Below are 27,736 nucleotides of genomic sequence, written 5' to 3'. Positions count from 1 at the left end.
AAATGTTATCAAAATTTGTGTTTTTGTCCTAGATTTGAGCTGATAAATAAGATTTTTTGCTAATGGAATGAGTATTTTGACCCCTAAAATAAGATAATTAGATAAACTGCACTTTTAATAAGATGATGGAGATGAATTGTCCCTATTTGAGTGCAAAAATCTTATTCTATTGGCAGATCATCTTATTTACCTGCTCAAATCAAGAAAAAATACACAAATTTCAAGAACATTTTACTTACTTTTAGTTCTGTTTTTGCAGTGTGTTTCAGTCTGCATTCACTCAGCGGAGCGTCGAAGGACCCAGACGGCGACAGAACCTGTTACCGGGCTGTCCGTGACGCTAATAATAGCTAGCGCTAGCTTATGTTGTCAGGGAGGTTTACTACTTCACTGATTTTTAACTAAAGGGCTGTACGATTTTGCAGAAAAACTAAATTACACCGAAAAAAGTGAACTAAAAGTAAGTAAAATGTTCTTAAAATTAGTATATTTTCCCTTTATTTGAGCAGCTAAATAAGACTGTTTGCCAGTGGAATGAGTATTTTTACCCCTAAAATAAGATAATTAGATATCATGCACTTGAAATAAGATAATGTTCTTATTTTTATTGCAAAACTCTTATTCTCTAACATGCACTGCAAAAACAGACCTTAAAATAAGTAAAATGTTCTTAAAATTTGGGTTTTGTCCTTGATTTGAACAGATAAATGACATAATCTGCCAGTGGAATGAGTATTTTGACCCCTAAAATAAGATAGACATCCTGCACTTGAAATAAGATGATGGAGATGAGTTGTTCCTATTTTAAGAGCTAAAATCTTATTCCATTGGCAAATAGTCTTATCTACCAGCTCAAATCAAGGACAGATACATTCATTTTAAGAAAATTTTACTTATTTTTAGTTCCGTTTTTGCAGTGTAGCGACACCTAAAGGACGCGTCTGATCCGTTAATTGTTACGTAGCCAAGAATCGCAGATCTTTAATATTTTTATCTCATAATTAAGTTTTGCACGGACTAAGCATTTGTCAAAATATGAGGAACCGTCTAGACAAAGAAGCACACGGCCTCGTTGTTGAATGTTCGCTGTTCTTTTAATCATAATCCTAAAACAGCTATTTAACATATCACAGCATTAATTTAGTCCCACAGACGCTCAGTTTAATGCAAACTCAGCAGTAAAGAGCTCCAGTGACGTAACTGGTTTGCCTCGCTGTTCGAAAGGTTACACTGCAAAAAAGAGAACTAAAAGTAAGTAAAATTTTCTTGAAATTAGTATATTTGCCCTTGATTTTAGCAGGTAAATAAGAAGATCTGCCAATGAAATAAGATTTTTGCACTTAAAATAGGAACAACTCATCTCAATCATCTTATTTGAAGTGTATTATACCTAATTATCTTATTTTAGGGGTACAAACACTAATTCCATTGGCAGATCATCTTATTTACCTGCTCAAATCAAGGAAAAATATACTCATTTCAAGAAAATTTTACTTACTTTTTAGGTCCCTTTTTGCAATGTTGGTGAATACGTGTGGATTTAATATGGGATTTGTGAAAAAATTCTGAAAAATTACGTGATTGAAGTGATTTTCAAGGTTCAAATCAGCTTGGAAAAAATGTTTGTAGCTCCAGATTTTGTTCCCTAATCTAATCGTCTGACAGGTTTTCTCCGTCCATTCAGTTCCTGTCGTGGTCCCACTGTGAAGTTTGTGAAATCTGGAGTCTTGACTGGACGTCTGAGATTAAAAATGTGAAGGACCTGAGCAGATCCACCCTAATATGGCCACCAAGCTGCAGTCTGACCTTCTCTGCATCCCATGAACTCCTCAGTGTCCCTTCAGACATTTTTCCTCGCTCACCTGACTTTGATTGGATTTATTGACGCTGCTTTGAACAAACCCAAATTCCCCAAAATGTTTTTTACCATCTGCCTTGGAGGAGGAACCTGATTATAGGACTGCACCAGACCCAGCAGCTCTGCTCCGCCAGGGCAACACTGGACAATTTGTTCGAACTGCAAACGCTCGTGTTGTTTTGATTGGAAGTCAAACAAGCAGCAGCCTGTTCCTAAAGGAAACATTGGCGGTGGAGCGCCGCCCTCCCTCCAGTGCCGCTCGCTGCAGACGGGGGTGGGGGGGGTGGGGGGGGGGGGGGATCCGGTGAGGAGCAGAGCTGAACTGGGAGGGAGGTGCTGGAGCCGGACCGGGCCCTGTGAACGGGCCATCTGTGAAAAGGAGGCATTGTGCGTGGGCTTCATCAGGGTGCACTGACCCCCAGCTCCACCCCCCCGGCCTCTTCCCTCGGCACACATACATAAAAATACAAACACACTCCACTGGTGTCATGTGGATCCAGTTTATTCACATTTCAGGCGTTTACACTGCAAAAAACGGAACTTAAAGTAAGTAAAATGTTCTTAAAATTTGTGTATTTTTCCCTGATTTGAGCAGGTAAATAAGATGATTTGCCAATGGAATAAGATTTTTGCACTTAAAATAGGAACAACTCATCTCCATCATCTTATTTAAAGTGCAGGATGTCTAATTATCTTATATTAGGGGTCAAAATACTCATTCCATTGGTAAATAATTTTATTTACCTGCTCAAATCAAGGAGAAATACACTAACTTTAGGAAACATTTCACTTATTTTTAGATCCGTTTTTGCAGTGTACACAGAACCTAATTAAGAAAAAAAAAACAGACTTTTGCTTCTTAAAGTCCATGAATTGGCCGTTTATTGCCACACGTGACAACAGAGGAAAAGCAGCCAGCGATGCGGCTCGCCTCGATCGGGCGTTTATGTCTCGGCGTTCCTCGTTTTGGGCTCAAAGACGATCGAGTTGTTGCCGGAGAGCTGAGCTCAGGTTGTTCTCCATCAGCAGACGTCAGTGAGCGGCAGGCTGGATCTGTGGGCATCGATTTGTAAGTCTGGATTCACACTGAAGGGGTGACATAACCATGCATGCGCAACAGCGCCCTCTAGTGGATCAGAGTCCCAACAGAGTTTATTTGGAGTAGTGCGGAGACCAAGGTGCTCTTCAATCAGCTGATATCTTTATGAAAAAAGACCAAAACATAATTTTAACTCTTCATCTTTTGTGGGGATTTTAAACAGTTTGTTTAGATAAATTACAATTATCAGCGAACAGCTGATATAATGCAGCAAGATGCATGTTGTAATGTTCAGGGTTATAACGCAATTTCTGACTCGTGGATTGGAAAAACGCGACTTTTATAGATGCCTACAAGTCAGAGACTACTTTAACAAAATATCACAAATCAAAACGGGGAAAGATTATAACTTGATCTCTATATTCTATGGAGCATATGAAAAAACACAACAACAATAAAAAGCTGGTGTCGAATATATGGAAGTATGCAAACCTCCAAAGGTCATTCTACATTATCCATTAAACAACAACTAAAAGTAAGTCAAATCTTCTTGAAATTAGGGCATTTGTCCTTGATTTGAGCTCATAAATAAGATGATCTGCCAATGGAATGAGATTTTTACACTTAAAATAGGAACAACTCGTCTCCATCGTCTTATTTAGAGTGCATTATATCCAATTATCTTATTTTAGGGATCAAAATACTCATTTCATTGGCAGATCATCTTATTTATGTGCTGAAATCAAGCACAAATGCCCTTATTTCAAGTGAATTTGACTTATTTTTAGTTCCATTTTTGCAGTGCATGAAAATGTTGCTTCTCTTTTCTTTTTTTCTCTCCTTCTTCTTTCCTGTTGAAAGTTCAAAATACAAAATAAAAAGTATTTTTCATGAACACATTGTTTGTTTTTATCCGCTTCAGGTGATGCATCTGCAGAGAGAGAGCGGAACGGCCGAGGAGCACAGTTTGGAAAAGGAGGCGAGGAAGTGGGCGAGTCGCGTAGCACGAGAATACAAAAGCATCATCCACACACAAAGGGTGAGGAGATCCTGCACAGAATAACTAGATAAAACTTTTAATGAGCCTGAAAGTCCAAGTGGGGGGGGGGGCATGTTTAAATGCAGCAGGTTGGCAATGGGTCAGTCACAGCGTTGCCAAGTATGGAAATTAAAAATATCCGTGATTAGATGTGGAGGAAGTTTTCAGCGATAAGGTCGGATTTCTGAATCATAATTTCCAACAGCGTTGTGTTGAATTAGCTGTAATACAGGAAACTCTTGTTTTCTTCAATTTCTTGTTTGATTTTAATGTCGGGTACAACTAAAGTCACATTTGTTTGGACAAATATCGTGATAACAACAAAAACTGTTTGTGAGAGTTTATTCTGAGAACTGATATCTAACTGGTCTCCATAGATTTCTTCATAATAACCAAAATCAATTAAGTGTTTACATCAGTAACTTTAGCATTGTACTGCTAGAAACTGCTTTTAGGCGCTTCATGTTTTCTAGTCTATTCCGTTCAGTTTTATTTTATTTATATAACTGTCTGTTTTAGTCACATGATACACAAAGGAGTTAGGACTTAATTGCATAACCGTTGATAACTCCAACCAAGAAATTAGAGTTTTCTTGTCACTTTTTCCATGACTGTCTAGCAAGAAGTTACTGTTAACCTAAGTTAGATTTTTAAAATTCAAATATCTGAGCTAAAATGTACAGCAACAGAGCTTAGAAACAGCACATCTATTCATGGTGTTTCTGGGAAAAAAAGGAAATGTATCGATAATCTTCCAGGTCTGGATAAGAATGGACAGAAGAGATCCGTATTGGTTTGTTTTTACACTTAAATTTCCAGATTTTTATTCCTAAAATTTTCTAAAAGACAAAAATAAATTCAATAAAGTTGATGTGGGCGGTGCATGTTCTCAATAATGAGTAACAGTAACTGTTCCAGAAATATGTTTGTATAAATGTGATTTTTAGCTATTGCTACTTTCGGCTAAGGTAAGGGCTCTGATCTCCTATTACTGCCACCCGCTGGACTAAAGGTGTATTGCAGATGTCTTTAAAACTTCCTTGAACGTCATTAGGTTGATTTTAAATAAACTTTCCACAGCCTTTCAGAGCAGTGGAAACAGGAAGCACACAAATTAACCGAATAAAAAAATCCCAGGTATTTAAATCCTGAGACTTTTAGTGAAAAACAAGCAGTATTTATGTATTTATTACACATAAAAATAGCAGTTCTTTGCATTATTAGTAATGATCCTCTGATCCTGCAATGGTAATACATTGAGCAGCCCTTATTTAGTAGTCATTATATTGTTACACAAGTGGTGCTAATGTATCAGACTTTCTCCCCAAACAAAAAAATAGTGGTTAAATTCAAAATAAAAGCTACAAAAACAACGTATTTTGAATTGCATTTGGAATTATGCATTTACATGTCATGCATGTTTTAATTTGCGATTTTCTGTGGATCAATGTAGGACACCTGGGACATGTAAACCACCGGATGGTTGTAAAATGGTCTAGGTTTGGGCTTAAAGCTAGAATTTACATCTTTGTTCTTTTGTTTTGTTTTGTTTTTTACAATTTATTACAAGATTTGCACCAGAAGTAAGTAATGATGGGAAATCCCTTTAAAGTGTTTTGATGGTGCAATTTTTTTTGCCTACATATCCCCGATAACCTGTGACGTGATTTTATTGGAATTTGGCTCTTTTCCTATAGAGCAGCAGGATGTGTTGATTCTGTAATAATAAACCCGATTGTAACTTTAAACTGTATCACGCCGCTGTGTGAAAGAAGTGATGAAGCAACATGACTCGGGTCAGATGTTCATCACCTCATGTTTCATTTAGTGTCCGTGTCAGAAGAGTCTGGGTGACTTCCGATAAACTCAGTTATTGCCCGTTTCAGTCGATGGGTCTTAATGTTCATGCTGGATGCCGTTTCTCTGTGGTTTTGGTTTTAGGCCCTGGAGGAGTACGGGAGTCAGGAGGCGGCTGAGCAGAGCGGCGGCGAGGTGGAGACCAAGATGGAGACGGCCAGGCAGAGTCTGAGGAGGGCAGAGGTGACGTAGCTGCATCTATATCTCACCGTGTGTCTCTAACAAGCCATCTGATTTAAAAATCACTCCTTTAAGTAACGGGACCAAAATGGGGTTGAAGGTTTTCCATTAAAACTCTGTTCAGCCTCACGTCAGTATAGTCGTATAAAGTTATTAATAAACAGATATGATCGCGTTTCCAGGGAGGAGAGTTTGTCTGATCTGAAACTAACTAGTTCTGCGTTTCGTAAATTCAATATAAAAAAAAGAAGGTATAATACAAGTTTGATAGTTTACCAGAATTATCTGTAAGAACTTGTGATATGTTGGAAATAAGTGAAATGGTTTTATATATTTTTTTTCCTGACCTAATATGTGACGCTCCGCGGCAAAACCAGGAACAATGGTGCGTTCATTTTGCCTCGGAGGTCGGAGATCCTATATATACCTTATATTGTGTGATGCCTATATTTGACACTTATATTAACCATAATCTGAGTTTGAAATAAATTTAAATATGAGAAGGTGGATATTAATCAAGGAGGAAACCACACTATTGCTTTAATTAAGAGAAAGATGCATCTTTGTCTTTGCGATTTTATTCAAAGGCATGAAGTGTCTCTGTTAACATAGGAAGTGGGAATAGCTTTCTTCTGAGAAAATACAGAGAGGAATAACAACTCCTCTGTGAGTCCTTGGTAACAGAAAATAATTCACTCTGTCAGCATGTGAGCTTCTTTCACACGGGAATGTTATGCTGGTGCATTTATTTTGAAAACCTATCACCGCCTGCTCCTTCCTGTCTGGCTGCTAGAGGCTAATGCGCTACGCTGCTCTCAGGAGGGAAGGAAAATTAGAGACGACAGTCCAGTGTTTCCCATTTAGCATCTTTGTTGCTATATTTAGTGACTTTTCAGACGCTTCTAGTGACTTTCTGTCAAAAAGGACTAGCTGCTGCTACTTTTAGTGACTTTTTGTTTTTGTTTTAGTGGCGACTACAGAAAGCACTAGCCGTTCTAGAATCACTGTATTGAGGCAGCAGCGAGAGCTGCTATGAGGGTTCCTGCTTCCCTCAGCGCTGTCTCACAGGCACACCACAGCTGCTTTTACCTCGTCATGTAAATCTAGTTTTTAAAATAGTCTTTTTTTATCTCTGAAACTTTTGCACTGAAATAATTCCCTGAATTTGATTCACACACAGCTTCAATCACTTATTCACCTCGTTCACTTTGTGTGCCTCTGATATCTGCCTTTTTGCTACAGTTTGTTTTATGCAGTCTGGAGTCAGGCAATGTATTAAAATTCATAAATCCTTTTGTAAAGATAATTTTTAAAGATATTTAATCACTGTATTTAATAACTCTTTTTTTTTTCTTAGCAAAAGCTCTCCAGATGTATGAACAATTATGCAAATTAGATGATGATTCACCTTGTGGAAATCTAAAAAGAGTTGAAGAAGATGTGAGCATTTGAATGTTGCCACTCTGCAAAAATTAGTGAGAAAACAGGCCTCAAAGTTTCTTTAGAACCACCTTCAGCCAGCTGGGTGTTAATAAAAGCCGTTAATTTGAATAACTTTGCATATCTTCCCGCTCTCCCTCTAAGTTTTTACATGTCAGCCTACGGTTGAAACCGGAGAAATGTATATTATTTGTTTTGTGTTAGGTTAAAAGGTACATGACAAACTAAATCTGTTGCTTATATCATGTTTGGATATCAAACATGTAAAGATACACAGATTTAATTTCAATATGATGCATCTTTATAGTTTTTTGTATGATCTCCATCATCACTTCAGTTGCTTGTAAAATATTTTGACTCACCTGTTCTTGTCTTCACACCTCTGAACGCCTCTTTATTTCCTCTTGTTGTCATTATCCTTTATCAGCTTTATAAATGATCCTACATAAAATACTAATTAGAAATTTAACCGACTAAATTTATTTTTAATATTTCTATCAAAGTGGATGTATTTTTAACTATAAAATGTTTTAAAACTAATCTTTTGACCTTCAAGCTTTTAACAATGCTTAATGTTTATGAAGATTTTAAACTATAGTGTAAAAAAGAGAATATTAATATTAACATTCTTGTTAAAAATTACCTTTAGGTTACACCGTTTCATTCATCACTGAGATTAATGGTTGAGATTAAGGTGATGCAAAATGACAGGATAGTTTTATTTAACTTTACACTGCAAAATGGGAACTAAAAGTAAGTAAAAATTTTCTTGAAATTAATGTATTTTTCCTTGATTTAAGCAGGTAAATAAGACTATTTGCCAATGGAATTAGATTTATTGCACTTAAAATAGGAACATTTCATCTCTATCATCTTATTTCAAGTGCAGGATATCTAATTATCTTATTTTAGGGTTACAAATACTCATTCCATTGGCAAATAATCTTATTGACCTGCTTAGAAGATTAAAAGATTGAAGGTCGAAAAATTTACAGTAAAAAAAATCCACTTTGCTAGAAATATTAAAAATAAACTAATTTGGTTAAATTTCTAATTAGTATTTTATGGAGGACCATTTATAAAGCTAATAAATAAAGGAGAATGACAACAAGAGGCAATAAAGAGGCGTTCAAAGGTGTGTAGAAAAGAACAGGTGAGTCAAAATATTTTACAGAGAACTGAAGTGATGATCATACAAAAAATTATCTTGATTAGTTGACTATAAAAATAATCGTTAGTTGCAGCCCTATCAGAAAGTGTCATTTAGAGCGTTGTTTCTTCGTAACTTCAACAAAAGCATTTTAATTAATAAAACACAAATCACTGTTTTCTCAGTTTTAAGGTTTTTCTCTAGTTTTCTCCGTTTGTGCTCCGCTTTACTTGCAGCAACATGCGGATAAAAAGTCCATTAACTTGTTTTAACGGCAGACGGTGAAAGTGAAAGCTGAGGCCCGGCTGGACCTGCTGCGTCAGGCGGGAGTCGCCGTGGAGACGTGGCTGAAGAGCGCCATGAACCAGGTGATGGAGGAGCTGGAGAACGAGCGCTGGAACAACCTCAGCACCCATGATCCTTCACTCTCAGTAAGCTATCCAATTACAACTCTGTAAATTTGTCCGTTGATAAAAGAAAATCATAATTGTTGCATTTATTTATTTATTTATTTATTTTAGGGAACAGCTGATCTGGAGCGGGAAGACGAAGAGGAGACGGAGGACAGCAGTGAGGTGTTGGATGACAGCAGCTCCAGCCCTTCAAGCACCCTGAAAAACTATCCTCTCACCTGCAAAGTGCTTTATTCCTACAAGGCGAGGCTAATTTATCTGTAACGCACATTTCAGTACAAGGACAACACAAAGTGCTTTATATGATTAAAACATAGGAAAATAGAAACAGAATAAAAGCAAGTTGGAATAAAATGTAGAAATAAAATAAAACATGGGAGAATGGAAACTAAAAGCAAATATTAATGCTTTTAAAAACAGTTGGACTACAAACTAGAACTAATGATGTTTCAGTAAAACAGTTTAACTAGAACAGTTAAAATCCTAAACAAATGTGTTTTTAATCTTGATTTAAAGGAACTCAGGCTTTCAGCACTTTTACAGTTTTCTGGGAGTTTGTTCCAGATCAGTGGAGCATAGGAACTAAATGCTGCTTCTCCATGTCTGGTTCTGGTTCTGGTTCTGCAGAGCAGGCTGGAGCCAGAAGACCTGAGTGGTCTGGAGGGTTGATGCCCTGATAACAAGTCTGTGATGTATTTAGGTGCTAATTCAGGGATTTATAGACTAACAGAAGGATTTTAAAGTCTATTCTCTGAGATCCAGGGAGCCATGGAAGAACTTCAGAACCGGGTCCATGTTCTCTACGTTCTTAGTCTTAGTGAGGACTTCAGAACCGGGTCCATGTTCTCTACGTTCTTAGTCTTAGTGGAAGGACTTCAGAACCGGGTCCATGTTCTCTACGCTCTTAGTCTTAGTGGAAGGACTTTAGAACCAGGTCCATGTTCTCTACGTTCTTAGTCTTAGTGAGGACTTCAGAACCGGGTCCATGTTCTCTACGTTCTTAGTCTTAGTGAGGACTTCAGAACCGGGTCCATGTTCTCTACGTTCTTAGTCTTAGTGGAAGAACTTCAGAACCGGGTCCATGTTCTCTACGTTCTTAGTCTTAGTTGAAGGACTTCAGAACCGGGTCCATGTTCTCTACGTTCTTAGTCTTAGTGGAAGGACTTTAGAACCGGGTCCATGTTCTCTACGTTCTTAGTCTTAGTGGAAGGACTTTAGAACCGGGTCCATGTTTTCTACGTTCTTAGTCTTAGTGAGAAAACGTGAGCTGAGTTGAGTCTGTCGCCTGCAGGCGTCTCAGCCAGACGAACTAACCATCGAGGAGCAGGAGATCCTGGAGGTGATCGAGGACGGAGACATGGAGGACTGGGTCAAGGTGAGCTGCTGCTACACAGGAACGCATGGCTGTGTGGAAAGTTTGTACCACACCTGTTAAAAATCACCAGCAAGGCAGATAATAAGCTGAAAAACTAAAAAATAAAAGGACAACCTGGAAGTAAACTGGGAGATAATTCATAACTTAAACGCCCCCTCTGACTCAGGAAAATAAATCCTCTCCAGTTGTTTTTGGTACGCAGTTATCCGCATCGCTTTGTTTCAGCTGCGTTTGTCTTAAAGTGCTTTGTAAATAAAGTTGGAATGGCGCGGTACCGTCAACAAAAAGTGCCGTTAGAGAAACGCCACGAGGAATGAATGATTCAGTTCGTTACCCCATCATTAAGAGCAGCATCCGTGTACCGTATGTTTCAGACCATAAGGCGCATTAAATAAGTAATATCACTTCACACTCCAAAAAGGGAACTAAAAGTAATATTTTTTATTTTATTTTTTTGGGGGGGTAAAGGGAAAAAAAAAAACTAAAAGTAATATTTAATAGTGAGTGTATTTTTCCTTCACTTGAGCAGGTAAATAAGACTATTTGCCAATAAGAATTCTGCACTTAAAATAACAACAATTCATCTCCATCGTTTTATTTCGAGTGCAGCATGTCTACTTTTCTTATTTTAGGGGTAAAAATACTCATTCCAATGGCAAATAGTCTTATTTAGCTGCTCAAATAAAGGAAAAATGTACCAATTTCAAGAAATGTCACTTCAAATGTCTCCACAGCTCTCTATCCGCACTGCAAAAACAGAACTAGAAATAAGTAAAATATTCTTTAAAATGAATGTATTTGTCCTTAATTTGAGCAGGTAAATAAGATGATTTTCCAATGGAATAAGATTTTTGCACTTAAAATTAGAAGAACTCATTTCAATCATCTTATTTCAAGTGCAGGATGTCTAAATATTTTATTTTAGGGGTCAAAATACTCATTCCATTGGCAGATAATATTATTTACCTGCTCAAATCAAGGATAAATACACTAACTTAAGAACATTTTACTTATTTTTAGATCAGTTTTTGCAGTGCGTCTCTATCAGGAGGACAGAGTAGCTGGACTACACTGCTCTGTTTCTAACATAAGGCCAAAATAAATGTAACTTTTATATTGAATTAACTTACTAGGTTTATTGTTGCTAGCACGTACTCCAGGCTGCCTGACATGAATGCACTTCTAGTTTAGACATTACAGTCAGGCAGTCTGCTAGACAGCTCAGGGGTCCTATCAGGTAGTGACACAGTGTACCGTAATACTCCTAATATCCATGGAGCAGAACGGCTTTGTTGATAACCAAAGTCATAGTTACACATTTTAACAGATTTTTGAGCGCATTGCACCACATAAAATCAGTCAGTAAGCACAACGGTAATAAGGGTGCAGCAAACATTTTTGAGAAAATTTAAGGATTTTAAGTGCACATTATAGTCCGAAATTACTGTAATTTACAGCGATTAAGGCTAAAACGAGTGCAAAGTGATGAGTCCACGTTCTAAATCTGCCGGCTAGGATCAACAAAAACCCCGAGTCTGTCCTGAAACCAAACGGTTGCAGAAACCCTGCATGACCTGGGAGGAAATTACGCTACAAAACACGTCCCACACGCTTCTGGACGTTTTTCTTCATGAGAAAAGTTTTAAAACGTGACTTGTTATTATTAATAATATTATTTTTGTTTGTTTTTCAATTGAGTTTGACATAAAAAAAAGCTTGTAAGCATTTTAAGGGTATTTATAGTCTCTTCATGTCAGCTGAAAGATAAAATATAAATCAAATTGATTGATATTAATAATTATCAACAAATTAAAAACATATATTTTAAGTGCAGCTCTGGCTGTTTTTTGATAAAGATACGCAAACACTGAATTCAAACTCAACCTTTTATTCAACCAACTTTTTTACCAAAACTACAAGTTTTTAAAGAAAAAGAAAGAACTTGTGCTCTCTGAACTCTTTGAAGGGGGCGGAGCTTCCTGGGCCTGCGTTATGATTGGTTGGGAGGATATAATGATGTAATATTAACCTACATTATATATACATTATATATTGCATTCTAGCTTATAATGTATATATATATATATATATATATATATATATATATATATATATATATATATATATATATAGATAGATATTTTTTTTTTTTATATATATTTAAAAAAAAAAAAATATAGATATAGATAGATATATTTTTTTTTTAAAGAATATATATATAGAGAGAGAGGGGATTTTTATTTTTTTCATATATAGAGATCTATTTTTTAGATCTAGATCTTTTTTTTTATCTACATCATCTCTCTTATATCTATAGATATATATATAATTTTTTTGAGATATATATGTATTTGTTTATATATATATATTATTATTATATATATATATATATATATATATATTTATATATATATATATATCTTGTGTGTGTATGTATATATATAATATGTATATATATATATATATATATTGTATATATAATATATATATGTGTGTGTATGTATATATATATATATCTATCTATATACTTATCTATCTTATATATATATATATATATATCTATATATGTGTATGTATGTATGTATGTATGTATGTATGTATATTAGGGCTGGGCAACGATTAAAATATTTAATCGCGATTAATCGCCCTGATTAATCGCCCTGATTAATCGCGATTAATCGCATTGTATTTACAAACTCCAAGAATGGATTCAAAAGTAGTGTAAAGAGCACTTTTATTTTATGTTCTGCTGCCATATGAACAAAAGTGTTGTAACATTGTAGCACTTATCAGTAACACATATTTAGTGTAAAGCTCAACTTAAACATGTAAAACAAAAAATAGCAATAATAATAAATTAAAGCTTATTGCCACTGACAGGGAATTATTTATGGGGAAAAAATCTACCAAAAACAGGCAATTTCTGAGGTAACAGCAGGGAGCAGCATTACCATTTTATGTTCAATACCAAAGTTTAACTTGGCAGTGGTTCCAACTAACTTGTTTCTGTCATATTCCATGCTGGAAGAACTTTAAACTGAAATGCTTGCTAACTCGATATGCTTGCGTTTATTTGACGTTGACACGCGGTTTTTTGTTGTTGTGCATATAGTGAATGGCAGGGAAAAACAGGCAAAAACACATGGATACTTTGAAACGAGAAGCGACTTCACCAACGGCGTCGATGCAGACCCCCCCGCTCCGCTCCGCACAAAACTTGTTCCGGCCGTCAACTCACCGCCTCGCCTAAGCGGGAAACACCGCCTTCCGCATGTCGGCTTTGTTTTTTTCCGGCCAGCACCTTTCTTCTTCTTTGAATCCGAGGCTTGGCTGACAGCGAGGTTATTGGCGCATTATCGCCACCTACTGTTCTGATTCAAACCCCTACACCGCAGCAACAGACCTTCACAAAATAAAAGCATGTGAGCAACATGCGTTAACGCGCGTTAAAGAAAATATCGCCGTTAATAGTCTAATGAGTTAACGCGAAATTAACGCGTTAACTTGCCCAGCCCTAATGTGTATATATATATATATATATATATATATATATATATATATATATATATATATATATATATATATATATATATATATATATATTATAGGCTGGAATGCAAAAGGAAGGAAAACTTTTATTCTGTTGAACTTTTTATTGACCTTTTAATCCATCGATCGATAAATAGCGTTATTGAATTATCGTGCAGTCCTAGTGAACTTGCATATTTCATTGCATGCATACATACAGAAACATACATATTGAACATCATACTTCCAGAGCCAGAAATGCATTTATTTATGTATTTGTGTGTTTTTTATTCAGGCCAGGAACCGCAGCGGACAGGTCGGTTACGTCCCGGAGAAATACCTGCAGCTGCCTTCGTCCAACAGCCTGCTGAGCATGCTGCAGTCGCTGGCCTCGCTGGACGCCCGCTCCCATTCCTCCAGCAACTCCACCGAAGCCGAGACCGAGCTCTCTGCCTGCTCCGTCAACGGAGACTCCGGCGGTGAGGCCATTCACCGTCTGACGAACAGCCAGGAGATATAAATAAAGATGCAAAGTAGGAACGGACTTTCTCTCGTCTTTGTCTCGCAGTGTCGTTCGCCAAAGCTCTGTACGACTACGCCGGGCAAACGGACGAGGAGCTCTCGTTTCCCGAAGGCGCCATCATCCGCATCCTGAGCAGAGAGACCCACGAGGACGACGGCTTCTGGGAGGGAGAGTTCAACGGCGTCGTCGGCGTCTTCCCCGCCGTCCTGGTGGAGGATCTCACCGCCGCCGGCGAAAACGGAGACGGGCAAAAAGAAGGCGGCGGCGGCGGGCAGGTGGGTTACGGTGTTGTTCGCAATTCTGTTCCCCCGTGGAAATCTGTTTCCCCTGTGTGGGGAGCGCGCTAGCTGTTTCCAAAATTATAAAATACACACCACAAATTAATAAAACAGGGTCTTCTTATGCTATTTTTAACTCTTTCACTTCACTTCTGATAGATTTCTCAGTAAAAAAAAAAAAAAAAACTCAATTCAAGGTTGTAAAATTTACTTTAATCGGTAGCTGTTTCCAAAATTATAAAATACACACCACAAATTAATAAAACAAGGTCATCTTATGCTAATTTTAACTCTTTCACTTCACTTCTGATAGATTTCTCGGTAAAAAAAAACAAAAAAAAAAAAACTCAAGTCAAGGTTGTAAAATTTACTTTAATCGGTAGCTGTTTCCAAAATTATAAAATACACATCACAAATTAATAAAACAGAGTCTTCTTATGCTATTTTTAACTCTTTCACTTCACTTCTAATAGATTTCTCGGTTAAAAAAAAAACAACTCAAGTCAAGGTTGTAAAATTTACTTTAATCGGTAGCTGTTTCCAAAATTATAAAATACACACCACAAATTAATAAAACAGAGTCTTCTTATGCTATTTTTAACTCTTTCACTTCACTTCTGATAGATTTCTCGGTAAAAAAAAAAAAAAACTCAAGTCAAGGTTGTAAAATTTACTTTAATCAGTAGCTGTTTCCAAAATTATAAAATACACACCACAAATTAATAAAACAGGGTCTTCTTATGGTATTTTTAACTCTTTCACTTCACTTCTGATAGATTTCTCGGTAAAAACAAAAAAACAAAACTCAAGTCAAGGTTTTAAAATTTACTTTAATCGGTAGCTGTTTCCAAAATTATAAAATACACACCACAAATTAATAAAACAGGGTCTACTTATGCTATTTTTAACTCTTTCACTTCACTTCTGATAGATTTCTCGGTTAAAAAACAAAAAAAAACAAAACTCAAGTCAAGGTTGTATAATTTACTTTAATCGGTAGCTGTTTCCAAAATTATAAAATACACACCACATTTTAATAAAACAGGGTCTTCTTATGCTATTTTTAACTCTTTCACTTCACTTCTGATAGATTTCTCGGTAAAGAAAAAAAAAAAAAACTCAAGTCAAGGTTGTAAAATTTACTTTAATCGGTAGCTGTTTCCAAAATTATAAAATACACACCACAAATTAATAAAACAGGGTCTTCTTATGCTATTTTTAACTCTTTCACTTCACTTCTGATAGATTTCTCTGTAAAAAAAAAAAAAAAAACTCAAGTCAAGGTTGTAAAATTTACTTTAATCGGTAGCTGTTTCCAAAATTATAAAATACACACCACAAATTAATAAAACAGGGTCTTCTTATGCTATTTTTAACTCTTTCACTTCACTTCTGATAGATTTCTCGGTAAAAAAAAGAAAAAAAAAACTTAAGTCAAGGTTGTAAAATTTACTTTAATCAGTAGCTGTTTCCAAAATTATAAAATACACACCACAAATTAATAAAACAGGGTCTTCTTAAGCTATTTTTAACTCTTTCACTTCACTTCTGATAGATTTCTCGGTTAAAAAAAAGAAAAAAAAAACTCAAGTCAAGGTTGTAAAATTTACTTTAATCGGTAGCTGTTTCCAAAATTATAAAATACACACCACAAATTAATAAAACAGGGTCTTCTTATGCTATTTTTAACTCTTTCACTTCACTTCTGATAGATTTCTCGGTAAAAAAAAGAAAAAAAAACTCAAGTCAAGGTTGTAAAATTTACTTTAATCGGTAGCTGTTTCCAAAATTATAAAATACACACCACAAATTAATAAAACAGGGTCTTCTTATGCTATTTTTAACTCTTTCACTTCACTTCTGATAGATTTCTCGGTAAAAAAAAGAAAAAAAAAACTTAAGTCAAGGTTGTAAAATTTACTTTAATCAGTAGCTGTTTCCAAAATTATAAAATACACACCACAAATTAATAAAACAGGGTCTTCTTAAGCTATTTTTAACTCTTTCACTTCACTTCTGATAGATTTCTCGGTTAAAAAAAAGAAAAAAAAACTCAAGTCAAGGTTGTAAAATTTACTTTAATCGGTAGCTGTTTCCAAAATTATAAAATACACACCACAAATTAATAAAACAGGGTCTTCTTATGCTATTTTTAACTCTTTCACTTCACTTCTGATAGATTTCTCGGTAAAAAAAAAAAAACTCAAGTCAAGGTTGTAAAATTTACTTTAATCGGTAGCTGTTTCCAAAATTATAAAATACACACCACAAATTAATAAAACAAGGTCTTCCTACGCTGATTTTTAGAAGAAGTGGCGATTTAACCCAGCGGACTTGCTAGTCCTTCAATCAATAATGCAAATGTGCATCACGTGATTTTTTACTGTTTAGAAAATGTTTAAAGAACTTGTTTTATTAATTTGTGGTGTGTATTTTATAATTTTGGAAACAGCTACCGATTAAAGTAAATTTTAAAACCTTGACTTGAGTTTTTTTTAATTTTTGGTTTTAACCAAGAAATCTACACTGCAAAAACAGAACTAGAAATAAGTAAAATGTTCTTAGAATTTGTGTAATTGTCCTTGATTTGAGTAGGTAAATAAGTTGATTTGCCAATGGAATAAGAATTTTGTATTTAAAATAGGAACGATTCATCTCCATCATTTTATTTCAAGTGCAGGATGTCTAAATATCTTATTTTTGGGGTCAAAATACTCATTCCATTGGCAAATAATCTTATTTATCTGCTCAAATCAAGGATAAATACACTAACTTAAAGAACATTTTACTTATTTTTAGATCCGTTTTTGCAGTGTATCAGAAGTGACGTGACGGTGTTCAGCCCAGCCTCCCTTCGCTGCAATGCGCGCTCCCCACACAGGGGAAACAGATTTCCACGGGGGAACAGAATTGCGCACAACAACGGATCCTGAGCGCCGAGCGCTTTGTGTCCCTCTGAGTTTCTGGAGCTGAACTTTTGTTGCCGTTCCTCCCGTGTTTTCGGCACGTTTTCGTTTAAGGCGTCTCCCTCCGCCTCGGCTCAGAGCGACCGCTCCCCCTGCAGCCCCCTCCAGGGGGCGCCGCTCCACAGCAGCCCCCTCCAGACGCCCACGGCGGCGCCGTCCGGATCCAGCCCGTGCAGCGCCGCAGCCTCCCCCGTCGGCCGGCCGCCCTCCTACCACAACGGACACCACCGGCCGGCTCCGGCTCCGCACAAGAGCCCGTACCACAGTAAGCCGCGGCGCTTTGTGCGTGGTGAAAACGATGAAATAAAAAAAACTATGATTAATCAGCGCCTGCTTTCCCTCCTTTAGGTCCAGTACAAGGTTCCCCTCAGCCCCCCAAATACCCAGAAGGCAGCGCTGGCAGCATCAGACCTGTGAGTCAAAGTTTAGGAACCATTATCACCAGATGACGGCGCTAAAAAACCCAAAATGTGTAGTTTTAAAATGTTATTCCACGTTTTATAGTGAATCCGAACTGTTTAAATATCAGGACATAATAATAAAAAAGATCTGGACTTTCGCTTTTTTCAGACACAGAAGTATACAATTAATGACAATATATGTTCTTTTAACATAAATAAAAACAATAATAAAAAAAGCTTATAATACCCACCAAAACCATTTTACATTGGACTAGAAAAGAAAAATAAGATTTTATAAAACATACCAAAATATGATTTTAGCACTGCAAAAACGGACCTAGAAATAAGTAAAATATTCTTTAAAATGAATGTATTTGTCCTTGATTTGAGCAGGTAAATAAGATGATTTGCCAATGGAATAAGATGTTTGCATTTATAATGGGAACAATTCATCGTCATCATCTTATTTCAAGTGCAGGATGTCTAAATATCTTATTTTGGGGGTCAAAATAGTCATTCCATTGGCAGATAATATTATTTACCTGCTCAAATCAAGGATAAATACACTAACTTTAAGAACATTTTACTTATTTTTAGATCCGTTTTTGAAGTGAGGAAATTATTCTACAATAATAACATTTAGATAAAGGTAATGCACCCAATATCTTACTGCTATTAATTACATTCACATGATTCATAATGTTTAATCACATTATTCTTAAATATGTTTTTAAACCTTATTAATGTTGTTCAGTCCTTTAGCTCCTTTTGCAACACAAGAAATACGTTGTTTTACATTCGTTACATTTTATACTCTCTAAGATCCAAAAACGGACCCTGAATATGTTTAAAGTCAACCAAATATTTTAAGTTTTAATGTTTTTAAATTAAGAAAAAGTTGGTTTGTATTTTCTCTATAATCTGCTTTATTTTCAATTCGAACAGCTCTCTTTTGATTTAAGAACAAAGGGTTTAAATTAGTTTTATAGGTGTTTCCCTACACTCAAAACTAATGAACATTACAAGAGATATAATGTTTTTTTTTATTTAAAAGCTCTTTATACCACCACCAATGTTTTAGCTGGATTATTGTTCAAATATTTAAATATTTCTAACGACCCTTTTTCCATTAGCTGGGATCAGCAGCTGGTTGGTGCTTTATATCCTCGGTCGTGTGGAGGCAGCTGGGGTGTGTTTAGTTTTTTCATGCACCTCCACTTTTAATCTGTTGTGTTTTTCCATATTTTTAGATATTTTTTAATTTCCAACCCTTTAAAAACCAGATCGCCCGATTATATCTTGAATCGAGAGGAGGGCGTACTTTCTTTCTTTTTAGAGTCAGAAGATTTACTCAAGTAAGAGTAGCGATACTTAATAATAATATGACTCAAGTAAAAGTAAAAGTACAATGCAGTAAAAACTACTCTTAAAAGTACATTTAGTTAAAAAAGTTACTCATGTAAATTTAACTGAGTAAATGTAACTAGTTACCACCACCTCTGCAGCCGAGCCTGTGTTAAAAACCCAACAATTCAATTCAATTTTATTTATATAGCACCGGTTCATGAATCATGTCATCTCAAGGCACTTTACAAAGTCAAATTCAATCATAAACTAGAGGAATGTTTGCTCTCAGGTGTTCATAAAGTCAATAAAACTAAGAAAAGGTGGTTAAACGCTGGTTAGTTGGTGCTAAGTGGGCCTAGAAAATATCTCAGTACCAAATGTCACAACAATAAATCCTCTGAGGATGGATGTGTTCACACTGCAAAAACGGATCTAAAAATAAGTTAAATGTTCTTAAAGTTAGTGTATTAATCCTTGATTTGAGCAGGTAAATAAGATTATCTGCCAATGGAATGAGTATTTCTACCCCTAAAATAAGATAATTAGACATCCTTCACTTGAAATAAGATGATGGAGATGAATTGTTCCTATTTTAAGTGCAACAATCTCATTCTATTGGCAAATCATCTTATTTACCTGCTCAAATCAAGGACAAATACACTCATTTTAAGAAAATATAACTTATTTCTAGTTCTGTTTTTGCAGTGTATCCGGCCGGTGGCGACGACTCCGACCTGTAAACTGCTCAGAAAACCAACTTGGTGTCCAGCTTTGTCCTTTTGACTCGATTGTTGGACGTTTGCAGGTCCGTGCCGCCCCTCCCCCCCCGAAGCAGCATCCCCGCGGGCAGGTGAAGCGTCGGGAGGAGGTGGAGATCACGCTGGTGTGAGCCCGGACCGACCCGGACCCCCAGAAGACTCTTAAAGCCCGGAGGATGGAGGATGGAGGATGGAGGAGCGCGCCGTGGAGGAACAACGTGCCTTTGTCCGGTTTTCCTGCTCACCTTTACGTCCCAAATGTTTATCGAGGCCGAGACGACAGCCGCCGTTTTTTGTTTTTTTTTCTAGATCCGAAATACTTCCATGACCAAAAAGACTGCTTTCTGCTGGTGAAAATAGGCAAAGCTGACAGAAAAGGGAACTCGCTATCATCGGCTAGCATCGATTCCTAATCAGCACCGTGGTTTGCACTTTAAGAAACATTTCTGGGAACGAGTTGACTTCCTGGTGGAGGTTCAGCTCCACGTCAGAACCCTTCTGGACCGGTCCAACGGGACGCCGTCTTCTCTGTCATCTACTGACGTTCCCGGCAGCGGTGGCGTCTGGTTGATCATGAACTTTATGATTTTTTTTGTTCAGTTAACTGTAGATTTTCAAATGGCTAATGTGTGTTTTTAAAACTTCATAAGCATCTAAACGTTTAAATAAATGTTGGGATGTTAGATGATCAAATTTAACCATGAAACAACGCTGACTCTGCATTAAGAAAAAAATCTAAAATGTTTACTTGCTGCAGAAATTTACCTGCAAGGTTTTTTTTTCTGCAAACGTTTTACTTGCAGAAAATCAGCTGCAAATGTGTTGAGCTTCCTGTGACTCGAGCCAAAGCAATCAGCTTTAGATTCTGTAGAGAGGAGCGTCTCTTACTAGTTACACTGCAAAAACAGAACTAAAATAAGATGAAATCTTCTTGAAATGAGTGTATTTGTACTTTATTTGAGCAGGTAAATAAGTTGATCTGCCAATGGAATAAGATTTTTGCACTTAAAATAGGAACAATTCATCTACATCAACTTATTTCAAGTGCAGTTTATCTAATTGTCTTATTTTAGGGGTAAAATTACTCTTTCTATTGGCAGATAATCTTATTTAACTGCTCAAATCCAGAACAAATACACAAATTTCAAGAAAATGTTACTAATTTTTAGTTCGGTTTTTGCAGTGTAGCTGGTTGGTTAAGAGACCTGTGCCCCAAATCCCAGATGCACCCGCTGCACCGGTGTGTCATGTGATCAAATGAGCGTAGTTTGATTGGCTAAAAGCTGCTCAGCTGCTTTGGCTTGAATCCAGGTCAACACATTTATAAGTGAATTCCTGGAGCCGTTTTTGCTGCCAATTTAAAGGAAAAAACAACAATTACATAATTTGACAGGATAGAAATTCCGTGTTATAAATTAAATATCTAAAAAAAAAAAAAGTCTGATTCTAATAAGACTAGAGTTCTTCCATATTTAATCATTGAGGTATTGCAGAGGTGGGACCGAATCTTTCAAGTCCCGTGGTTTAAATTTAAAGTAATTAATGAGTCATAATAGAGTTAATAAGAGAGTTAATGACTCGTTAACGATTTGTTAATGACTTGTTAACGACTCGTTAACAAACGTTAATTAGAAAACATGCCATTTGGGTCAATATTTTATTTCAACTATGAGTTTTTGCGGTAAAGTTTTCATTTTATTGAGGGCATCAAGTCATTTGAAGCAAATCTGTAACTCGAGCTAAGTCATCAGGTCAAAGTCCACACCTTTAAAATCCTAATTGATTTAAATCTTTAGACATCTTACCAGAACTGTTTGCTGATTTTTAAAGTTGAAAACTCCCACAGAGCCGCCGTCCGTTCTTTACACCACCGAGAAGCTCGCAGCGGGGCTACGTCCTCGAGGAGCACGAGTTAGTTTAACGAGGTTTAATGAGAGTTAAAGGTTCTTCTTTGATCTGAAGTTTGTCAGCAAGTATTCAGACGCTGGTCAGGAGCTTTCTGTCCCAGCCTGCGAGATCAAACGCACCCCTGCAACTTTTCCACGTTGAAACCAGACGCTTCAATGTGTGTCGCTGGGATTTTATGCGATAGACCAACACAACGCGGTGCATCAACCTGACTCAGAAGGTCATGAATGGCTTTCTGCTTGTTGTTCTTGTTGTTGTTGTAAATAAAAATCCCAAAAGTGTGGCCTGCATTCGTATTCAGCCCCCTGGAGTCAAAACTCGTTTCACTGCAGATGCACCAAACGTGTTTTAATGTTTCCACCAAACTTGTGGCTCAGAGAGAGAAATCTTCGACCCGAGCTCAGTCAGATTGGATGGATTGGCCGTTATCAAGCGTTGGTTTGGGTTCTAACCTGGATTGTGGTCTGTACTTTGACTAGGCCGTTCTAGCACATAAATCTGATCTCGTCAGATCATCGTCTTCCGTGTGCTCATTTAGGGACACAGTCATCCTGGTAGGTCTGCAGGAGGTCCATCCTCTCACCAGGTCCAGATGATGGATGGATCAGAGCTCTGGGAGGTTCTGCAGAACCAGATCCTGCTGTAAACTGGACCAGAACCTCCTCCCTGACCCGTCTGCTGGGTTCCTTTGGTCTCCATGACGCTGTTGGTCCTCTAATGTCTTCTAACAAACCTCTGATCACGCACTGGTGGGCTCCATCTACCAATAAGGTGACTTCTGATGGTAATTGGAGGAACTGGATTTGATTTTGATCAGACATATGGAGGCTGAATACAAATTCACGGCTCACTTTTCAGATTCACATCATTTGTTTTTTTCCATCCGGGTCACAATTATCCGCTTCATCTCTTGGTTTCTCTTGTAAATCACGCTGCAGCTGAAATGTGGAACAGTAAAAAAAAAAAAAACGAGTTCTTCTTCTCCTGTTGTAATTGGAGCTGCTCTCGTTATGTGATTCCTTTCATTTTCTAAACCAGTTAATGACTTTTGTTTACCGCTGAGGAGCCTCATCGGCTTCATGGACGTCGGTCCGCAGGTTGATGACCGCCGAGACGCGCAGGGAAGCTCAGATAATGAGACCCACTTCCAAAAAGAACCTCCCACAGATCGCGTTTCCTCATTATTAGTCATAATTTATGCTTTTCAGTTCTTTTCACTCTTTGATTTACGTCTAGATCATGTTTTTCATGGCCGATGCCAATTTTTTTTTGGTCCGTGACGATTCCAGTTTTGACCCAAAAAGGATGTTTCTCATCATTATTATAAATAAAATAAAATAAAAAATATTCTTCAGCTTCTTCGTTAGAGGCTGCAGTTCTGAATCCATCAGAAAATGAAGGGATTTATGCGTCAAAGCAAATGTCCCTTTACCTGTCTTTTTTTATTATTATTAATATTATTATATTTTAAGTGCATTAAATTTTCTGATGTTGCCTTTAGAGACGAAAAGCAGTTGAGAGTTTTTAGTTTTGATGCATTCTGACGCAGATTCTAATTTTTCACCGTTTGACCGGAGCGATCCCGGGGGAAACGATCCGGTTCGGGTCTTTAGTTTGATCCAAACCGGACAATTCGTAAAGTTTCCAGCTTTACGCCTCGCAGCGAGAACTAAAACCTGATTCCTCCCCGCCTGAAAACGGCCACACAAATACGGGAAAAGTGGCAATTCTGTTTGTTTTTCTCGGTGTAAACTGTTTTAAATGACTTCCTGCTTGTTGTTGTTTTTTTTTTTCACTCTTTTCTCGTCGGTTTAGCTGAGAAACGGTTTAAGGAAGGCCGTCGCGTACACACTACAAACTTTTAGCTGATTTTGTGTTCAGAGTTTGAGGTTTTTATGGCATTCAGGGTTTTTAACGCAGTCTGGAGTTTTATTTCAGTGTTTTCCAGGTGGGGAAAATCTTAATATTTCCAGACTTTATTCTCTAAATAGTTTCCTTCCTTCCTTGTGTCCTTTCTTTTCTTCCAGTTCCTCTTTTTTTTTTCTTTAAAGCCCCACGAATAAAATAAAAATCTTCCATGAGTAAATGGGGAACGTTGGTATTTTAAGTTTCTTTGGAAAAGGATATTTAGGAACGAAAACTCTGGAAATTTGCGTCAGGAAAATGTTTTTTTTTTTATGTAATCTGTTGTCAGAAACGGCCGAGCGTTTGGTTCGGTGTCGCTTTTCTACTCGCCTCTCGCCTTTAAGGAGGAAACCACCTGGAGCTGCTAGCTGCCCTGTTTCATAGTGAAGCACTTTTTCATGTCTTCTTTCAGTATTTGTCCATGTTTGAGGTTTGTTTACCGGCTGTAATCGTATAAATGTGTTTTATTTTATCGGCTCTGTTATTTAGCCTTGAATAGCCACCGTAGTGTCTTCACAGCTTCTGTTTTTGAAACACGAATAGTTTACAGAAAACATGGAGATGGATATCTGTATATAATAATAAAAAAAAAAACAATATTAGCATTTTCTCTGTTTTATTAGATTCAGAAATAAAGAGCCTTTTATTAAAGTGTAGATGAATTAGACGAGAGGGATATGTGTCAGCCTCGTTGCTGTGTTCTCGTTGATCTCCTTGAGATCTGAATGACATCAAACTCATTTTTGAAGTTTGCGTTTACCCTGTTTGTATTAAGAGAGTCAGACTGAAGTCTCGTTCCCATCAGAGACGTTGTTTTAAAACCTGCTGCTGGTTCCGGATTTAACGCCCGGGCCCGAGCTCAACTTGGCTGATTAAATTCCCACGTTTCATGTCGGCTCTGCGGAGCTTCAGATTTACACACCAGTGGATGTTTGACTGTATTTATTGTGTACAAATAAATGTGAAATAAAGATAGCTTAAATGAAAACACCCAAGAATCTAACTCTTTGTCCTGGTTTTATTCGGTTCGGCTGAAATTGTCTACAAAGAACACGTCTTTATCCAGGAAGAGGAAACCGAACCAAAAGGATCTGATCTTTCTGGTCCAGACTTCACCCCCCAGGGTCCTGGACAGCGTGTCAACACAGGGTTTTAAGAACTTGGCCTAAATAATGTAAAACAGGAAATTATGTTTAGATACAAAGATGATAAAATATGTTTTGGTTCTATTTTTATACAAACTCTCCATCGGATTTTCACCACAAATAATATATTTATTTATGAAGGCTTTTAAATCATCCAGATAAGGAGACTGAAGCAGATAACAAAAGATCATGTAAACAGTCCCTGTTAAGTCACACGTGTCAAACCCGGCCCTCAAGAACCAAAAAAAGGCGTATCATGTCATAAAGTGTAGACATATATCCTTTTAAAGTGTATAAAGTAGCTAAAACTGCTTACTGTAGTGAATGATGGTTTTTTATTGTGTAGTTACAGCATCCTGCCACTAGATGTCAGGTTTTCCCACAACACATTAAAACAACCCATAAATGTCCAAAAAGAGAAGAAGAGATGCAGAATGATGAGTTTAAAGTGTAACTCACCCCAATATCAACTATTTTTTTGCAGATAAACTGGCCTAACTATGTGAACTGAAATTAAATTGTCGTCTGACGTCATCCCTGGTGGTCTAGTGGTTAGGATTCGGCGCTCTCACCGCCGCGGCCCGGGTTCGATTCCCGGTCAGGGAACATCTTTTAGGAGTGAGTCGTGGTCAGAGCAGCGCGCTTAAACTGAGAGAAGGATGCAAGTACCCGGTTCGATCCCCACTGCCTGCACTCTGGGTCCCTGAGCAAGACCCTTATCCCCAGATTGCTCCCTAGGCGCCGCACAGTGGCAGCCCACTGCTCCCCAATGGGGATGGGTTAAGATGCAGAAGTGAATTTCTCCATTGTGAGATCAATAAAGTTCAATTATCATTATTATGAAATCAAAATTGTTATTATACAGATGTAACCGCCCCTTTTAATGACTTTATGATGCCAAAGTGACCCAATACAGAAATGAGTTTGACACCCCTGGTTTAAGTGATAAGTCTTGTTTTTATCCTCCAAGATATTTAAAGAACTCTGTCGAGGTCTTTCTTGTAAAAAAAATTATTTACTATGAAGCCTTGAAGGAAATTGTTTTTTAATATAAATTAAACCTGTATGTGTGTTTTTATAAAGATTAATCAGATTTTTTTTAGAGGCTCATGTCAGTTTTGCATCCCGTTTTATTTGGTAAGATTAAAGATAAATGTTTAAGGTTTTCCAGGTACGTCCCTCCATGAAGACTCCCCGGGGCGCACCTACAGCTCACCTGAGGGTTTAATTTATCAGGCAGACGTCGTCAGAACCCGATTGGGTTCAGCTCTTTCCTGCAGAACTGCTTTAGTCCTTCGTGCCATAACTCCAAGGAGGTGCAGGAAACATTCTCCAGAGATGTTGGTCCATATTGACATTATCAGGCAGCAGCTGCACATGCACCAGGAGAACCACCTGTGCCACCACAGCCCAAAGGTGCTCTGGTGGACTCTGCAGAACATTGGGCTAAAGTGAACTCGTCTGCATGTTTTAGAAACTAGCTGGAGATGATTTGAGCTTTGTGATCATCCTGCTGGAAGTAGACATCAGAAGATGGGTCTGCTGTGGTCCTACAGGGATGGAGGTGGTCTGCAGCATTACTCACAAAGCCGCACTGTCTGGGAAATCACTGAAAAGTGTTTTGATTTTAGCATTTTCTAAGTCTGGATATATTTTAAGTTGAGGATAGAAATGGGGAAAAAAGAATTTGGGCCATTTTCTGAAAAAGATAAAACTCTAAATCCCAGAAAATTGAAGGTCATGCTGCAATAATGCACATTAGATGATTCATTTGTCTTTGTTTTGTCCAATTTATTGATTATTTTGATTTTTTATTTATTTATTCCCAAATAAAGAAACTCATTCAAAATCCAAAAAAAAAAAGGTTCTTGCCCTCGGTTTGGGTCTATAGTTAATCTAGGATAATCCAAATAAAATATTACAGATTTTAACTCTAATGTTCAAATTTTCACACACACACACACACACACACACACACACATATATATATATATATATATATATATATATATATATATATATATATATATATATATATATATATATATATATATATATATATATATATCTCAATCAATGTGTAAGTAGATCTAAGGTTTTCTGCATGTTTTTCGTATTAAAATAAAAGGCTTCAAGATTCTTTTGAGAGAAAACGTTTTTTTTTTTTTTCTGAGCAAAGACAGTAAAAGGTGCTGGTTAAATGTGACCCTGTCTACTAAAACATTAAAGCCAGTGCAGAAATCTTGGTTATTAAATAGACATTTACCTTGTTTATTTTTTGTTTTTACATTAAGATTTTTATATGCTGGTAATAATTGTACATTTATTTAAAAAAAAAAAGTCTCCATCTGCATCAACCACCTGAGCTAGACAACACTAAATCAGTCCAGCACTAAATACAGATATTAATACAGATTAATATAAGAAATATATTAATATATCAGGTAAATTCAAACTATAAAAGTTTATTCTAGTGTAAAAATATAAATCTCTTGACCTGTTGCTGCCCTCAAGTGGCCAAAAATGTTAAAGCTTCATCTGAAACGCAGCTCTGCTGTTATGTACCAAGTTTTTGATTCTGATTTACACATAAATTATGGTTTAAACATATTATGTCCAATTTTTA

At 36.8% G+C, this 27,736-nt stretch overlaps 1 protein-coding gene across 2 annotated transcripts in view; it reads left to right on the top strand.

Annotated features, from left to right (window-relative positions):
• LOC105927596 (F-BAR and double SH3 domains protein 2) overlaps window positions 1-21,108 on the top strand; it is a 63,282-nt gene extending 42,174 nt beyond the window's left edge. For both annotated transcript variants that reach the window (XM_021317558.2, XM_036142760.1), the window contains 10 exons: window positions 3,820-3,936; window positions 5,878-5,976; window positions 8,842-8,994; window positions 9,085-9,219; window positions 10,268-10,351; window positions 14,175-14,358; window positions 14,448-14,677; window positions 17,701-17,911; window positions 17,995-18,059; window positions 20,200-21,108. In XM_021317558.2, coding sequence (XP_021173233.2) covers window positions 3,820-3,936; window positions 5,878-5,976; window positions 8,842-8,994; window positions 9,085-9,219; window positions 10,268-10,351; window positions 14,175-14,358; window positions 14,448-14,677; window positions 17,701-17,911; window positions 17,995-18,059; window positions 20,200-20,283 — 1,362 coding nt within the window. In that variant the 3' untranslated portion in view covers window positions 20,284-21,108. The remainder of the gene's footprint in view (window positions 1-3,819; window positions 3,937-5,877; window positions 5,977-8,841; window positions 8,995-9,084; window positions 9,220-10,267; window positions 10,352-14,174; window positions 14,359-14,447; window positions 14,678-17,700; window positions 17,912-17,994; window positions 18,060-20,199) is intronic.
• Window positions 21,109-27,736: the final 6,628 nt, after the last annotated feature.

The sequence above is a fragment of the Fundulus heteroclitus genome, chromosome 11 (genome assembly GCF_011125445.2).
Source record: "Fundulus heteroclitus isolate FHET01 chromosome 11, MU-UCD_Fhet_4.1, whole genome shotgun sequence".
In the NCBI taxonomy this organism is placed as follows: domain Eukaryota; kingdom Metazoa; phylum Chordata; class Actinopteri; order Cyprinodontiformes; family Fundulidae; genus Fundulus; species Fundulus heteroclitus.
The sequence above is the reverse complement of the archived record's forward strand: the minus strand, read 5'-3'. Positions and strand labels throughout refer to the sequence as shown.